The sequence below is a fragment of the Abramis brama genome (assembly GCF_963993115.1).
Source record: "Abramis brama genome assembly, chromosome: 5".
NCBI lineage: Eukaryota > Metazoa > Chordata > Actinopteri > Cypriniformes > Leuciscidae > Abramis > Abramis brama.
This window is the reverse complement of record NC_139967.1, coordinates 49,933,720-49,952,598: the sequence shown is the minus strand read 5'-3', so window position 1 is coordinate 49,952,598 and position 18,879 is coordinate 49,933,720. Positions and strand designations below refer to the sequence as shown.

The 18,879-nt window shown below is 36.1% G+C and overlaps 2 protein-coding genes across 2 annotated transcripts in view; one reads left to right on the top strand and one right to left on the bottom strand.

Annotated features, from left to right (window-relative positions):
* Positions 1 to 3,042: 3,042 nt before the first annotated feature.
* On the bottom strand, positions 3,043 to 10,867 carry LOC311084071 (inactive phospholipid phosphatase 7). Its single transcript, XM_084115916.1, has 4 exons — positions 10,705 to 10,867; positions 7,510 to 7,561; positions 6,743 to 7,221; positions 3,043 to 5,213 (listed from the first exon to the last, which is right to left on the bottom strand). Exons 3-4 carry the CDS (start codon positions 7,176 to 7,178, stop codon positions 4,840 to 4,842), a joined length of 810 nt encoding a protein of 269 aa, XP_083972042.1. The 5' UTR covers positions 7,179 to 7,221; positions 7,510 to 7,561; positions 10,705 to 10,867; the 3' UTR covers positions 3,043 to 4,839.
* A 5,462-nt stretch (positions 10,868 to 16,329) lies between these two features.
* The window catches only part of fam78ab (family with sequence similarity 78 member Ab), a 15,831-nt gene continuing 13,281 nt past the window's right edge, over positions 16,330 to 18,879 (top strand). The window contains exon 1 of the mRNA XM_084115803.1: positions 16,330 to 17,453. Coding sequence (XP_083971929.1) covers positions 17,161 to 17,453 — 293 coding nt within the window. The 5' untranslated portion in view covers positions 16,330 to 17,160. The remainder of the gene's footprint in view (positions 17,454 to 18,879) is intronic.

The window sequence follows — 18,879 nt, the reverse complement described above, 5'->3', positions numbered from 1 at the left end:
TAAATAAATGTTCTTCCTTAAAATACATGGTGCATAAGTGAGTACACCCCTATGTTAAATTCCCATAGAGGCAGGCAGATTTTTATTTTTAAGTATTTTTTTTAATTTTTTTTTAGGATACTATGCATCCTGATAAAGTTCCCTTGGCCTTTGGAATTAAAATAGCCCCACATCATCACATAGCCTTCACCATACCTAGAGATTGGCATGATTTTATTTCAGTTAGCCTAAAAGCTAGTTTGATTTGCATTGAGAGATGATCTTATGGAAAGTACCCCATGCCAATCTCTAGGTGTGGTGAAGGCTATGTGATGATGTGGGGCTATTTTAATTCCAAAGGCCAAGGGAACTTTATCAGGATGCATAGTATCCTAAAAATTAATTTTAAAAAAATACTTAAAAATATAAATCTGCCTGCCTCTATGGGAATTTAACATAGGGGTGTACACACTTATGCACCATGTATTTTAAGGAAGAACATTTATTTATTTACGATACATTATTCATTCACAAAGAAAATTGGTGTCCTAAAAGGTTGGATTTTTCCTAATTTTTTAAATTAAGGCATTAAGTTCAATTTCCAAAATATGATTTTTTATTCCTCTTTTTAGTCAACTTTAGCATGGGTGTATTCACTTATGCATTGCACTGTATATAAAACTATAATTTTAAATTTATAATATTATTTCAGTTACCAGATACTTCATTCAGACATCCGTATTTGTTTGTGTTTATTTAATTTTTGGTGTTTATATAATTTGTTATTTGATTACTGATAAATTAAATAATGTATTATGTTGTTTAATAATAATATAAAAAATGAATGGTATTATATCACTTTCATGCATGAATTATGATAGCCTCAGTCAGGAATTTTTTTCCTATGTGTCTTTATTGCTCTTAGGGCATGAAAAACAAGATTTGATTTTTATTTGATTTATTTTTTACACATTTTTCAAAGAGATCTTCAGATGTCCACTTGAGTGGACAGCATGTGTTTATGGTTTAAACTGAAGATATACTGTATTAAACATAATACAATAATCAAACAGATAAAGTGTGTGAATTTAACAAACTAATCAATAAAATTATATCAAATCATGTGAAAACTATAAAATATATACAAAAAATATAAATGTGAAATATTGCAAAGGCAATTGAACTTCATACTGTAATGTTTCCTGTCCTGTGTTTCCCTTGTCTTGTGTGCACTTTTGTTATTTCCTGTTCTGTGTCATGTTTTGTAGTCCTTTGTAGTTTTTCTTGCTTATTCGTTCTCCCAGGTGTTTCTGATTAGCCACACCCCCTTGTTATCTTGTTTAGCTTGTTTGTCTGTGTATTTAAACCTCTGTGCTTCAGTTGTTGGTTGTCGGTCGTTGTTTAATGTACTGTTACCTGTTCTTGTCCTGAGTTCCGTGTTCCGCCTGGATTACATGTTTGTTTAATTAAATGTATGCTTGCACTTGGATTCTCTCTCTGCTTCATCCTTGCCGCAGCGTGACACATACAAGTTGCACTTCGCGTGTCTTTGATATCAGAACATGAGGACGTGATTCCATCAGAATTTTCTACAGTCTGTCAAGGTACAACTGTGGAAACCACTCAGATGCTCCTCCAGTGCACCAGAGTATGGAGATTTACCCTTATTAGCTGATAATTCTGATTATGTTCAAGACGGACACATTTCTAGCACAGCCCTCCTCTGAGAAAACCTAGAGATCAGGGGTTTTCAATCTCATCTGAAATGATCAGTGTTGGGGAAAAGCATTACAAGTAACATGCATAACACATTCAGATTACTTTTTGATGTTATGACTAAAGAAACGCATTACAATAATGTGCATTACGTAATCAGATTACTTTTTGATCTAACAAGTAAAGTAAAGTAATGCATTACAAGTCACATACATTATGTAATCACAACTTTTTTTGATGTCAATAAAAATTACATTCTAATAATACAAATACATTTATTTACAGTCAAAAAAAGTCACTGCAGATTAAGTATTTTCAAAAACAAGTATGAACTGTGGCTGAAATATAGGCATGGATGCATGAGGTCCACTACAGTGGACATGTGATTAATCACATTTTTCTCCCAATCTAAAATCAAAACTTGGAAAATATAACTGTGATAAGACTCATTAGATATTGCTGGATGCTGCAATATTTTTTTTACCTACAAGAGTCGAGTGGATATTCCGGAGCAACTTGGCATGTCTTGGCCATCTTGGTTTGGAGGGGAAAAATCGAAACACAAAGGCTTGCCACTTGGTGGCAGTGTATAGGATGATGCACCGGGGTCCACTGAAGAGGATGATGTGCAAATATGCCATCAAAACCCGTGCAAATTCCAGAAAATGCTTTTTTAATAGCTGTCCACTGTAGTGACCACTATGGATGAAAGGGTTATAGTATATTTTATTTAATAACTCTAATTTAATCTAATAGAATTATAGGCCTAAATAACTAATATATATTTTTATCTAAATCAACTATTTTATTAATTTATTTTAATTTAATTTATTTATATTTTCTACTCACTATATTAATGTACTGTTAAATGTTTTGTTTATTTAATTTTTAGTTTGGTATATATTAGTTAATACAATTTTTATTTATTTATATTAATCAAAAGTTGTATTTATATGAATTAATTAATATATTAATAAGTATTTTTTATCTTAATTAATTAATTATTAATTTCTTTAAATGTTATTATTTACAGTTTTCTCTAGACTTTTCCCTGGACCCCAGTTTGAAAATCCCAGATTTAAAGGGACAGTTCACCCAAACATGGAGATTCATCATTTATTCTCCCTCAAGTGTCTTTGTTCTGCTGAACACAAAAGAAGATATTTCGAGGAATGATGTTAATCAAGCGTTCCCGTTCTGCCTCCCATGGAGTGTTTACTGTGTGCCGTCGACCGCTGATCACCAACATCCTTTAAAATATCTTCTTTTGTGTTCAACACAACGACGAGAACCACGTTATCCAGCCGCTAAAAGTCCCCAAAGCTGATTCAAACACTGATCTGAGGATCTGAGCTCATGAAAGAGGCATTTATTTATAAAGTACAAATATGTACAGAACAAATCAAAGGCAGCTGATCTCTTGAATATTGCATGTGTCATTACAGTACTTTAACTGGTATCCCAGAAAATAAGGATTCGAAACATTCATGCATGCTTGAAACAGATCCGGATCAAATTCATCCGCATGTTCATATCGCACATAAAATAACCAGAAATGCATGAGAAATTACAAGAAGAAGTACTTTTCTTTCACAATGCTGTGGATGTTTTCAAAGTAAAAACAGAAAATAAAAAATACATTTGAAATAAAATTGTAAATACTACAACAAAATTACAAAAATTTTAACTAAAATTCTAAATGAAAATAGAATATACCAAAATAAAAAATACATCTGAAATAAAAAAATAATAAAAACTATAGACATTTTTAAAAAACTACTAAAAATGACAAATGAACAACAAAATTACTAAATCTTTAACTAAAATGAAAATAAAAGCAGAAAATACAAAAATAAAAACTAAATCCGAATTAAACTTTTATAGATTATTTAGACATTTAAAAAAAAAATACTAAGAAAAAACACAAAAAAATGACAAAAATTAACTAAAATTCAAAATGAAAATGAAAAATAAATCTCAAAATTAAAAAACTATTTAATCATATTTAAAAAAAACTACTAAACTGAGAAAAACAAGAATGTAATGAAAATACAAGCAGAATACATCTAAACCTGAAATAAAAATGAATGCAAACTATATACAGTATTAAAAACTATTACAGTACTTTAACTGGTATCCCAGAAAATAATGATTCGAAACATTCATGCATGCTCGAGTCGAGACAGATCCTGATCATGTTCATATCGCACACAAAATAATGCACACAAAAAATGTCTTTTGACCAAATGATGTTTTTCTTCTTTTCTTTCCCAATGCTGTGGATGTTTTTAACACAGACGCCCAAAACTCAAGCCGGACAAAACAGGACAAAAGCACTTGTACTCTTCCGAGCAGCTTCCTCCGCGAGACGTCTCAGTTCTGCAGAAGTGGAGAAGTGAAAATGAGAGTGAGATCCAGTGGAGTCGGACTGAATCCCAGCATCAGTCCTGATCCCACACACAGATCGCTCGGAGGTGTGCAGGCGTTCCTGGAGCTCACACAGTAGATGCCAAGGTCACGGGTTCGATCCCCAGGGAGAGCAAGAACTGATAAGAATGTAAATGTGTGTGTGCCCTGAAATGCAGTGTAAGTCGCGTTTACTGTGCTTCTCTTCACCTGAGTGAACTTGAGGAGAACGACTGCATACATCCACTAAAAGTCACCAAAACTGATACCAAATGCAGAAATGTGACCCTGGACCACAAAACCAGTCACAAGGGTCAACTTTTTGAAATTGAGATTTATACATCATCTGAACGCTTAATAAATAAGCTTTCCATTGATGTGTAGTTTGTTAGGATAGGACAATATTTGGCCGAGATACAACTATTGAACTTCTGGAATCTGAGGGTGCAAAAATAATCGAAACATTGAGAAAATCTCCTTTAAAGTTGTTCATTTATGTTGGCGATTGTGCTGCATTCACTCACAAAAATGCATGTTTTATATATTTACGGGAGGAAATTTACTAAATATCTTCATGGAACATGATCTTTACTCAATATCCTCATGATTTTTGGCATAAAAGAAAAATCTATAATTTTGACCTATATAATGTATTGTTGGCTATTGCCACAGATATACCCGTGCGACTCGAGACTGGTTCTGTGGTCCAGGGCCACAGATGAGCAGAAGTGTGTCCAGCTATCGGGCCGAGCCCCAGCTGAAGGTCCCGATGGACAGGAGCGTCCGACAGGCGCTGGACGAGACCCACACCGTCTCCATCAGCCCCGAGTGGAGGAAGCCCAGGGCGAAGCCGCAGGTCACGTCACTCAGCCGGTTCTGGCCCAGCAGGACCCGGGACAGGCCCGAGAGCCCGGCCCACAGCACCAGCAGGACCCGCAGCGGGACGGCCAGGTCCAGGTGGGACAGCAGGAACCGGGACACCAGCGCCGCTCGGCTCGCCTGACCCGCCGGGAACGAGTGTGTGTGCGGGAGCCCGGCACTCGAGTCCCACGGGCCCTTACGCCGGACCAGCTTCTGCACGCCGGCCACGGTCAGCAGGTCCAGGACCAGCGCTGGAGAGGAGAGAGAGAGGAGAACATGATGAATATGACAGAACACAGCAGGTCCAGGACCAGCGCTGGAGAGGAGAGAGAGAGAGAGGAGAACATGATGAATATGACAGAACACAGCAGGTCCAGGACCAGCGCTGGAGAGGAGAGAGAGAGGGAGGAGAACATAATGAATATGACAACACACAGCAAAAATGACTTCAAATTAAAGGAAAAAGAGAAAATGCAAAAAATAAATCTGAAATAATAATGTAACTATAGACATAAAAAAACTACTAAAAATGACAAGAACACAACACACTATTACTAATAATAAAAAACTATATAAACATTTAAAGAACTACTAAAAATGAGAAAAACATGAGAAAATTACTAAAACTTAAATGTAAATAAAAGTAGAAAATGCAAAAAACCTAAATCTGCCAAACAATTACATAGACATTAAAACAAAACTACTAAAAATGACCAAACAAAACGACTAAAACTTGAACTAATAGTAAAGTAAAAACAGAATATGCAAAAGTAAATCTGAAATAAAAATGTAACTATAGACATTAAAAAAACTACTAAAAATGGCAAAAACACAACAAAATTACTACAATTTTAACTAAAATGAAAATAAAACAGAATCTGAAATGGAAAAAAACTATAGACATTTAAAGAACTACTAATTATTAAAACATAAAAAATTACTAAAACTTTAACAAATGAAAATAAAAGTAGAAAAAGCAAAACAAAAGCTAAATCTGAAAAAAAAGCTACATAGACATTTAAAAACTACTAAAAATGACAAAAACACAAGAAAATTACAAAAATTTTAACAAAAATTCTAAATGAAAACAGAAAATAAAAAAAATAAATCTGAAATAAAAAAATAATAAAAACTATAGACATTAATAAAACTACTAAAAATTACAAAACACACAACTAAAACTTTACTAATTACAAATGAAAAAAAAAGCTAAATCTGAAAAAAAAAATATAAAAAGGGGAAAAGGGGAGAATTGACTTTTTTTTTCAACTATTAAAAATTACACAAATGAACAACAAAATTATTAAAACTTTACAGTGAAAATAAAAACCAAATCTGAAATTAATAAACTATATAGACATAAAAAATGACAAAAACACACTTTACACAAATTAACAAGAATGTAACAAAAATTTTAATAAAATACAACATTAAAACTAAACTAAAAAGTATAGACATTTAAAAAAAACTACTAAAAAATGACAAAAGCACAACAAAAATAAAAATTTAACAAAATTAAAAAAATATATAGACCTATAAACATTTTAAAAAACAACTAAAAATGAAACAAAAAAACACTTTACACAAATTACTGGGGAAAAATGTATAGACTTTTTAAAAGAGAAAACAAAACCTTTTGAAAATGAAAAAAAAAAAAAACAAATTACTAAAATTTTAAAACGAAAATAAAAACTAAATCTGAAATGAATAAACTATACAGACATTAACCCCCCCAGAGAACGAGTGCAGCTCCGCGATAGAATAAGAGCGCGTGCGGTACCGATGAGCAGGTTGATGAGCAGCTCCTGTCCCGCCGGCGTGTGGCTCTGGCTCAGACACACCAACGTCCCGCAGACCCATGTGACCCCGTGACCCGTCAGAGCCAGCAGGGTGACCCCCGAGCGAACACTGGACCAAGGGGACCCGGCCTGGACACACACGCTCAGGCGCTTGGACAGGCAGATGTCGACGGCTAGCAGCGAGCTCACGGCGATTCCTCTGAACGACGGGTTGAGGAGCATACAGTCTTCATCCGGCGGCTCCGCGTGTGTGTTCTCGCTCGCCTGGTTCTGCTGGCTCCTGGACGGGCCGGATCTCCTCCACGCTTTGCTGTGGTTCCGCGGAGGCGAGTTCAGGGACAGAAACTCGGGTCGACCCAGAACGCTAGTGCTAGTGCCGCGATCTTTAGCTCTGGAGCGGCTTGGGTGCGAACGCATGGCGCGGTTTATTCCACAAGCTAATGAGCTTCAGATGTGGATTCTGGAAAATATGAGGAAAGAGAATTACTGAACACTAACAAAACTATCACGATAATCATATTTCGTCATTTAGGCTTATAAATGGATAGTTGACAAATATGCATGAGCTTTTTTTTGCAGCATCAACATTTTAGGTGACCAATTACAGCTTTAGATAATTCTTTATGGTATTTGTCACAATTTTGATTTCACTGTAACTGACCTTGTGATATGAAAATTATTTGATATCATATAATGAATCAGTGTTTTAAATGAAATGGTTGAGTGAATGTTTCAATGACTCACTCACAGTCACTTGTCGCCCCCTACTGGTGTAACACTGGAACCTGCTGAAAGAGGCACTGAAAATGAAAAAAAATGTTGCAATGTTTAATTTCATAACCAACTTTTTAGGGCCCGAGCACCGATGGTGAGAGGACCCTATTGTTTTTGCTCCGTTTATTCTTCTTCTTCTTCTTCTTCTTCTTCTCCAAAGTGAATCGCTTTTTAGAGGGCCTTAACATGCTCGAAAACTCATGAAACTTTTAACATGAAAATTTACGTGTGATATGGTTTTCAAAATTGGGGGGGGCAAATTCGGTAAATTATTGCCCCCACATTTTGCCCCGGCTCTAGGTTTCACGTACAGGTATGAAATTTGGTACATACATGTAATGACCCAATACCTACAAAAAAGTCTCTTGGAGCATAGCCCTAAACACAACAGGAAGTCAGCTATTTTGAACTTCCTCCTAGATTTTGTGCATTTTTCGTAATTTCCTGATGTTGTACTTTAACGAACTCCTCCTACAGTTTTGATCTGATCCTCTTCAAATTTGGTGAGTGTAATCTTAAGGCCTTTGTGACGTTAAATTGCGAAGATCTTGAGCTTTCGTCGAAGGGTGTGCCCTCGGCGGCCTGACAAACGTTCACCCAATTTCGGCCTTCTGGTGATATATGCATGATCAGATAAGTTCAATATTAATGTTGCTTGCAGTTCCGATGTTGCTAGGCAACCACAGACAGCCTGCAGTAACTCAGGCATACAATGTCCAATCTGCCCCAAACTTCACATGTTTGATAAGAGTCCTGTCCTGAACACATGACCATGCTCATATTTGGTTATAGCAATAGCGCCACCTGCTGGTAGCAGGAAGTGTGGCAAATACAAAACGTGCTCGAAAAATCATGAAACTTTGCACACGCTTCAGAAGTGGTGAAAATTTACGTGTGATGTGGTTTTCAAAATTGGGTGGGGCAAAATGGCTTAATTATTGCCCCTACATTTCACGTACAGGTATGAAATTTGGTACATACATGTAATGACCCAATACCTACAAAAAAGTCTCTTGGAGCGCAGCCCTAAACACAACAGGAAGTCAGCTATTTTGAACTTCCTCTCAGATTTTTGTGCAGTTTTTGCCATTTCCTGATGTTGTACTTTAACGAACTCCTCCTACAGTTTTGATCTGATCCTCTTCAAATTTGGCGAGTGTAATCTTAAGGCCTTTCCTAAAGGCGCCGGGTGGCGGTGGCACGGGTGCGAGGGCCCTTTTCATCGCTGCTTGCAGCTTTAATTATTATTATAATTATGAATTCGTATGTCATAATTTCAACTTTTTAAAAACCTAAAATACACCCATACACAGGGGCGTAGAATTTAGTAGGGACGCTAGGGACGTGTCCCTACCAATATCCAGTGACACTGATATGTCCCTATCAATAATTTCAATCAAACCTTAAAATATATTTATATATAACCACTGTTGTCCGGTTTTGTCTTGTGGTTTTTATGTATTAGGCTTATTTTATTTAATCAGGAAACATCTTATTTAGATTAAAATCTCTTACAAGAAGAGCGTTCTAAGAAAAATGCACAATTCATGGTAGGCTACACAAACGGTTAATAGGCTATATATTTGAGTCCCGCCTGCTAACACACATCGCTAAACTGATTGGCTTTGTTTTTTCTATCTAACTTGTGAGAGGCTCTGGTGTGAAGCGGCAATGCTCCTCCGAAGGAAACCTAGATGCGGTAAGCTAGGGTGAAATCAACAGTTCTGTGCACAAAAATGCGGGACAAATCAGTTTTTACTACAATCGCAGAATAAGTCTGTGGCGAACAATCGTTAGTTTGACGAGAGAGAGAGAGAGAGAGAGAGAGAGAGAGGAGAGAGAGAGAGAGAGAGAGAGAGAGAGAGAGAGAGAGAGAGAGAGAGAGATATTGATATAAGTGTGTGTAACACTACATTATAGGGACAAAATGTCACCACAAAGATGGCAATATCCAAAATACTTGTCCTTGTGGGGATTTATTTATTTATTTATTTATTTATTTTTGCAAAACAGCTGAAAATGTAAAAATGCAGAAAGTTTTCTGTGATAGGCAGGGTTAGTGTAGGGGGATATAATATACCGTTTGTACAGTATAAAATCATTATGTCTGTAAAAAGTCCCCATAAAACATAAAAACACAACATTGCTTGGTCTTGTTGAAATGAGAGGAATGTTTGATGAAGTTGAAACCCTTGTCATCCCAGTCTCATCAGCTGAGGCTGAAAGAAGTTTCAGTGTTCTTAGGACACTGAAAACATGACTCAGAGCAATGGCACAGTACAGTATTGCTGTGTGTCATGTCCAACAGGACAAACTGGACATTATTGATGTGAAACAAATATGCCAACAGTTAATTTCTGTAAGTTCACTTTTAAATGAAAATTCTGTCATCATTTACTCTCCCTCAAATTGTTTCAAACCTCTATGCATTTTTTTCTTCTGCTGAACACAATAAAAGATATTTTGAAGAATGTCGGTAACCAATATTGAGGGGTTTTTTTCTACTATGGATTACCTGGTTACCGACATTCTTCAACATATCTTCTGTGTTCAGAAGAAGAAAGAAATTCATAGAGGTTTAAAACAACTTCAGGGAGAGTAAATGATGACAGAATTTTCATTTTTGGGTGAACTGTCCCTTTAATGACAGATGCATCTCAGCTTCAGGTGATGTTCCCGTCCCCACCAATTTCAAAATCAAACCTACGCCCTTGCCCATACATGTTTACAAAACTATCTTCGAGATCATTACACACATTGTTTTTATTTCGGTCACTGTAAAACATGCATTTTATGAAGATTATTGGCGTATGTTTTACAAGAAAATAGCATTTCAGGGTTTTTACTTAAAACTTTCACTTTTCTTATTTGTCTTGTAATTATTTGTGACTGTTTAACCTAACCCTAACTAACCCTAACCTAACCTTTCAGCATTTTTACCATTTTAAACATACATAGCCTACAATTTGTCCCCCAATTATGGTTAAGCAGGAACACACACAAACACAATCTCAGTCCTAATAGAGCATTAATGCGCCTGAACTTTGCTGTCCAAATGCTGAAAATGTCAAAGAAAAAATGAGCATCCTTCATAAAATCAATAAACGAGAACAATTACTACAAGCAACCATCTCGTTGTAATAGTCCTGAAGCACATCAGCTGGCCTACCTCAGATCAGCTCTGTTATGATCCCGCTCACATTCGCTTATTCACACGTCATTAGACACCTTGGTTTTGGAAAACATCTTTACATAACATAATAAACATATCGGTGTATTTGAAAGCGCTGCTTTAGCATCCATCACGGTCCGCCTCCGCCTCCAGCAAACCCACAGATACTACTATGGTGAAGGTGTGTTTCTAATCAATATTAATTAGCCACGCCCATTAGTCATGCTGATTGGCTGCAAGGCAGAAAGCTGACGAATGAAGGTTCGCCTCATGAATATGAGTTCGATCACGTGACTAGAAGCTGCCGTGACGTCACGTGGTTTAATGCATATTAATGAGCTCTGTCTTCACCGTAGTAGGAATCGCAACTCGCACAGCATCTTTGTGTGAGGTTGGCGTTCTCCAAGGTGCTTAAACGGGGACCATCGTTTGTTTTTATTATCTTTTACACATGAATCGCTTGATATTTAAAATATGTGTTTTTCCAGGTCATTGCGCTATTTCCATCTGAAGCATTTTACACTTTTGTATGCTGTCTGAGTGCCTGAAATCCCTTTAGAATATACAAATAGACCAAATTTAGGTCAGTAAACTTCACGAGCGTTTTTCGTCTGTTTTGACAAATTTTAACTTTCAAATTTTATGTGGTCAACCTCAACACATCCACTCTGTTAAGAGAAATATGAAAAAAGTTAGAAAAATCATATTTTTTAAATTACAGTTGCAATGCAATTCTTTATTTGATAAACTATCTATTCTAGCTTATTTTTCCTCAGACATGGTGGAGTTGCTGATTTTAGCTCAGAATATCCTTTATGTTAGTGTCCACTCTGACAATCACTATCCACTCTCAGTGTCTACTCTATTAGCTCTTCTGATTTAACAAAGTAATGTATGCTTAGAGTGGAAGAAGAAGTGTATTTAAAGTTCTTTGGTAAAGTTTTATATTTTGTTTCCTATCAAAATCCAGTTCAAACAGTAACTGGTTGTATGTGAGAGATAAAAAAAATCATCCATCCATTATTTATACCACTCGTCCACCCTGTTTTTTACTTAGTCCACTCAGTTATTACTTAATCCACCCTGTTATTACTTAGTCCACTCTATTATTACTCAGTCCACTCTATTATTACTCAGTCCACTCTATTATTACTTAGTCCACTCTATTATTACTTAGTCCACTCTATTATTACTCAGTCCACTCTATTATTACTTAGTCCACTCTATTATTACTTAGTCCACCCTGTTATTACTTAGTCCACTCTGTTATTACTCAGTCCACTCTATTATTACTTAGTCCACTCTATTATTACTCAGTCCACTCTATTATTACTTAGTCCACTCTATTATTACTTAGTCCACCCTGTTATTAGTCCACCCTGTTATTACTTAGTCCACTCTATTATTATTTAGTCCACCCTGTTATTACTCAGTCCACTCTGTTATTACTTAGTCCACTCTATTATTATTTACTCCACTCTATTATTACTTAGTCAACCTGTTATTACTTAGTCCACTCTATTATTATTTAGTCCACCCTGTTATTACTCAGTCCACTCTGTTATTACTTAGTCCACTCTATTATTATTTACTCCACTCTATTATTACTTAGTCCAACCTGTTATTACTTAGTCCACTCTGTAATTACTTAATCCACCCTGTTATTACTTAGTCCACTCTGTTATTACTTAGTCCACTCTATTATTACTTAGTCCACTCTATTATTACTTAGTCCACCATATTATTATTTACTCCACTCTATTATTACTTTGTCCACTCTATTATTACTTAGTCCACTCTATTATTACTTAGTCCACCCTGTTATTAGTCCACCCTGTTATTACTTAGTCCACTCTATTATTATTTAGTCCACCCTGTTATTACTCAGTCCACTCTGTTATTACTTAGTCCACTCTATTATTACTTAGTCCACTCTATTATTACTTAGTCCACTCTGTTATTACTCAGTCCACTCTATTATTACTTAGTCCACTCTATTATTACTCAGTCCACTCTATTATTACTTAGTCCACTCTATTATTACTTAGTCCACCCTGTTATTAGTCCACCCTGTTATTACTCAGTCCACTCTATTATTACTTAGTCCACTCTATTATTACTTAGTCCACTCTATTATTACTTAGTCCACTCTGTTATTACTCAGTCCACTCTATTATTACTTAGTCCACTCTATTATTACTCAGTCCACTCTATTATTACTTAGTCCACTCTATTATTACTTAGTCCACCCTGTTATTAGTCCACCCTGTTATTACTTAGTCCACTCTATTATTATTTAGTCCACCCTGTTATTACTCAGTCCACTCTGTTATTACTTAGTCCACTCTATTATTATTTACTCCACTCTATTATTACTCAGTCCACTCTATTATTACTTAGTCCACTCTATTATTACTTAGTCCACCCTGTTATTACTTAGTCCACTCTGTTATTACTCAGTCCACTCTATTATTACTTAGTCCACTCTATTATTACTCAGTCCACTCTATTATTACTTAGTCCACTCTATTATTACTTAGTCCACCCTGTTATTAGTCCACCCTGTTATTACTTAGTCCACTCTATTATTATTTAGTCCACCCTGTTATTACTCAGTCCACTCTGTTATTACTTAGTCCACTCTATTATTATTTACTCCACTCTATTATTACTTAGTCAACCTGTTATTACTTAGTCCACTCTATTATTATTTAGTCCACCCTGTTATTACTCAGTCCACTCTGTTATTACTTAGTCCACTCTATTATTATTTACTCCACTCTATTATTACTTAGTCCAACCTGTTATTACTTAGTCCACTCTGTAATTACTTAATCCACCCTGTTATTACTTAGTCCACTCTGTTATTACTTAGTCCACTCTATTATTACTTAATCCACCCTGTTATTACTTAGTCCACCATATTATTATTTACTCCACTCTATTATTACTTTGTCCACCCTGTTATTACTTAATCCACTCTATTATTACTTAGTCCACTCTGTTATTACTTAGTCCACTCTATTTTTACTTAGTCCACCATGTTATTACTTAGTCCACTCTGTTATTACTTAGTCCACTCTATTTTTACTTAGTCCACCATGTTATTACTCAGTCCACTCTGTTATTACTTGGTCCACTCTATTATTATTTAGTCCACCCTATTATTATTTAGTCCACCCTATTATTACTCAGTCCACTCTATTATTACTTAGTCCACTCTGTTATTACTTAGTCCACTCTATTTTTACTTAGTCCACCATGTTATTACTTAGTCCACTCTGTTATTACTTAGTCCAACCTGTTATTACTTAGTCCACTCTGTTATTACTTAGTCCACCCTGTTATTACTTAATCAACCCTGTTATTACTTAGTCCACCATATTATTATTTACTCCACTCTATTATTACTTAGTCCACTCTATTATTACTTAGTCCACTCTGTTATTACTTATTATAAAATGGTTACTCCGCTCCGCATTGTGCCTAACAACGCCCCTTAGCTGTTCTAAATTCACTGTAAATTACGGTTTTGCGGGGCTTATTGCTTTAGTCCACACTGTTATTACTTAGTCCACTCTATTATTACTTAATCCACCATGTTATTACTTACTCCACCCTGTTATTATTTAGTCCACTCTATTATTACTTAGTCCACCATGTTATTACTTAGTCCACCCTGTTATTACTTAGCCATTCTGTTATCACTTAGTCCACTCTATTATTACTTATTCCACCCTATTATTACTTAGTCCACTCTGTTATTACTCAGTCCACTCTATTATTACTTATTCCACCCTATTATTACTTAGTGCACTCTATTATTGCTCAGTCCACTCTGTTATTACTTAGTCCACTCTATTATTACTCAGTCCACTCTATTATTACTCAGTCCACTCTGTTATTACTTAGTCCACTCTATTATTACTCAGTCCACTCTGTTATCAGTTAGTCCACTCTGTAATTACTTAGTCCACCATGTTATTACTTAGCTACTCTGTTATTATTTATTCTGCCCTGTTATTACTTAGTACCCTGTTATTACTTAGTCCACTCTGTTATCACTTATTCCACTCTATTATTACTTAGTCCACCCTGTTATTACTCAGTCCACTCTATTATTACTCAGTCCACTCTGTTATTACTTAGTCCACTCTGTTATTACTTAGTCCACTCTATTATTACTTATTCCACCCTATTATTACTTAGTGCACTCTATTATTGCTCAGTCCACTCTGTTATTACTTAGTCCACTCTATTATTACTCAGTCCACTCTATTATTACTCAGTCCACTCTGTTATTACTTAGTCCACTCTATTATTACTCAGTCCACTCTGTTATTACTTAGTCCACTCTATTATTACTCAGTCCACTCTATTATTACTCAGTCCACTCTGTTATTACTCAGTCCACTCTGTTATTACTTAGTCCACTCTATTATTACTCAGTCCACTCTGTTATTACTTAGTCCACTCTATTATTACTCAGTCCACTCTGTTATCAGTAAGTCCACTCTGTAATTACTTAGTCCACCATGTTATTACTTAGCTACTCTGTTATTATTTATTCTGCCCTGTTATCACTTATTCCACTCTATTATTACTTAGTCCACCCTGTTATTACTCAGTCCACTCTATTATTACTCAGTCCACTCTGTTATTACTCAGTCCACTCTATTATTACTCAGTCCACTCTGTTATTACTCAGTCCACTCTATTATTACTCAGTCCACTCTGTTATTACTTAGTCCACTCTATTTTTACTCAGTCCACTCTGTTATTAGTTAGTCCACTCTGTAATTACTTAGTCCACCATGTTATTACTTAGCTACTCTGTTATTATTTATTCTGCCCTGTTATCACTTATTCCACTCTATTATTACTTAGTCCACTCTGTTATTACTTAGTCCACTCTATTATTACCTTGTCCACTCTATTATTACCTTGTCCCCATGTCATTATTTTGTCCACCCTGTTATTACTTTGTCCACCCTCTTAAGCATTTTTTTTTACAATAAATTCATACAAATAGCACAAAAAAGAAAAATACTAACAATTAAGAATGATGCATTTAGAAAGTAACTACAATTCTTACATATTATATATTTATTTTTCTGATAATTTATTAACCGATATACTTTTAAAGGGACAAAGGGACATGAGTTGTCTAAGAAAATGTACACAATGCCCATAAATTTGAATCATAAGTATTTTATATTCCTCATTTGTCCCCAACAGGGTGGACATTTTTGATCTACCATTTCATTGATTTTGTTTAATAAATGGTTAAACGTATTTACCTGAGCTTGACCAAGATAATTTAAAAAATATATTTTACATCACTGTAGCCTATATCATGATTACATTTCATGATTAATTATTATATATAAAAAAATATTAGTTTACCGGTACTAAATTTTGTGAGGAATAACCATGATAGGCTTTTGGTTTCCTGGAGATGGACAATACAATTAACAATTATTCTTATTTACAATACAATTATTCTTATTTTATTTGTGAAATATCATATACACAAAGCATAGATGAAGAGCGCCTCTTTCAACAGAACTACACGTCCCATGATGCGCGCGTCGCGGAGCGGAAGTGACGTCACGGGCGCTCGGAGCCGAGCAGCTGCAGCTGATGCGGTGACTCTCACAGCGCTGCGGGACGGAGGCTGAGACACAGGGGATGAGGATGAGGAGGATGATGGATTATAATAACCGATGAAGAGAGACGGGGCAACGATGGGCTGTTCAGCACAACATGTGTGTTCGTGACAGCGGGACTGATTCATTCATCGCTCATGTTTATTCATTACGGGCTGATGAAGTTCACCTGGATGCTGCGGCGCGCGACACGGATCGTTCACTCATTAGTGCACGAGAAAGTGAGCTTCCTCCAACTGAACCTCAAGGACAAACTCACAGAACATCTCGTCAGTGTGAATATCCAATGCAAAAAAATGACTTTTCCAGCGTCCTTTTTGATACCCAAACACACTATAGCACTTAGAAATAATTTATTTGCCCGCAACATGCCAACAGTAGCCTATCCTGAGCCGATGGGTTTAACCTATTTGTTTTAATCTGAAACCAGTGTTTGCGAGAGTTATGACGCAGAAATGCCCGTTTGGTGATGATTGGAGAAGATTAATAAGTGTGAGCTGAGCGGTTCGCCAATGACGGACAGTTGACGAACATTGTTTTCAGTTCTTTTCTTTTGTTTTCTTTTAAATAAGAGGAACGCCGTTCCGTTCCGTCCTGACGCGACACCGCGACGCGTCGTTTAGAGTTTGAGCGGATCGTTCTGAGAGCGCGTTATTCTGAGTGACAGCGCGTATAGTGCGCGTTACTCTGACAGACAGCGCGTAGTGTGCGTTATTCTGAGGGACAGCGCGTCGTGAGCGTTATTCTGAGGGACAGCGCGTCGTGAGCGTTATTCTGAGGGTTGATGTTCTGCTGGCCGCTCGCGTTGCTTGTGATGGGCTGTATTCAGAGTATCAGATGCAAACCCAAGAGTTTCCGCGACAGCATCACGGTTCTGGAGGTCAACTCGTCCATCGACCCGAACCCCACCAGCATCGACGAGTCCTCCAGCGTGGTGTTGCGTTACCGCACGCCGCACTTCCGCGCGTCAGCCCGGGTCATCGTGCCGCCCGTGGCCGGGAAAGAGAGCTGGACGGTCGGATGGATTCAGGCGTGCAACCACATGGAGTTTTACAACAAATACGGATCGAAAGGGATGTAAGTAAGAACAAATGCTGTTACAATACAGCAACACTTATGTCCTTGTTACATACAGAGTGTTACATGTACTTACCTAAGTAATAACAGTTAATTATGCATGCAACTAACCCTGGTAACACTTTATTTTACAGTGTCCTTGTTACATATGTTACATGTACTTACCATAGTAATAACAGTAAATTATGCATAATTACATGCAACTAACCCTCAACCAAACCCTAACCCTATAGTAAGTACATGTAGTTACTTATTATTACTCAGTACTTATAAATATATAATTACACTGTAACAATGACACCTTAAAATAAAGTGTAACCAACACTATAATGCAAGAGTTTTCAAACTGGGGTCCAGAAACCCACAAGGGCCACTATAGGGGCCCTATATACTATAGGGGTCCGTGCAAAGTTGAGAGAAAAACTCAAAACTCACTTATAAATAATAAAAAAGATTAAACAAAACAAATAAAAAACTATTAAAATACATAACAGAAATGTACAAACTGCAACTACTGAAAACAGTTTTCACTGTTAATTGTTAATAAAGTTCACATTTATTTACAGGAACGGCACGTAACACGACATTAAACTTGAAATGTTGATGTAGGAAGACTAATAATCTTTATTTTATGTACAACTCACTGCTTCGGTTTCCATGATCAATGTTTCTGTAAGTGTAACAGTAACACTTTATGAGAGTGTTACACACGTCACATGCACTTACTATAGTAACAACAGTAAATTATGCATAATTACATGCAATTAATCTGAACCCTACAAGTACATGTTTTTATTTGATATTACTCAGTACTTAATTGTACAATTACAATGTAGCAGAACTGTAATTACCATCAGCTCCACAGGATAATTACACATTAATTACATGCAGTTTATTAGCAGTAATGTTGAACTCTTGGATTTGGGATTTTGGTTTTTGTTAGGGTTAGATGCATGCATGCATAATTTATTGTTATTAATATAGTAACAACATGTGACAAGGTGTGTAACAAGGACACTAAAATAGTGGGTTACACTTTTTGTTACAGTGTAATTAAACATTTAAGTACTGAGTAATAATGATTAACTACATGTACTTACTATAGGGTTTGGTTGAGGGTTAGTTGCATGTAATTTACTGTTATTACTGAAGTAACTACATATAACGTGTAACAAGGACAGTGTAAAATAAAGAGTTATGATTTGCACGTGCTCTTCATACATGACACGTCTCAGTATTTTCAGTGATTTACTCGTAGAATCTCACGAGAACAATCAAACGTCTGTCTAATATCATGTGTTAGACTCATGAAGTGCAGGATCAGCGTGAGACTTTACAGCGTGATGATCTGAGCGTGTCGTGGCATTACAGCACATCGTTAGAGGTTTCACTTGTCCTACTTCCTGTTGAAGAGACTGCGCTTTGC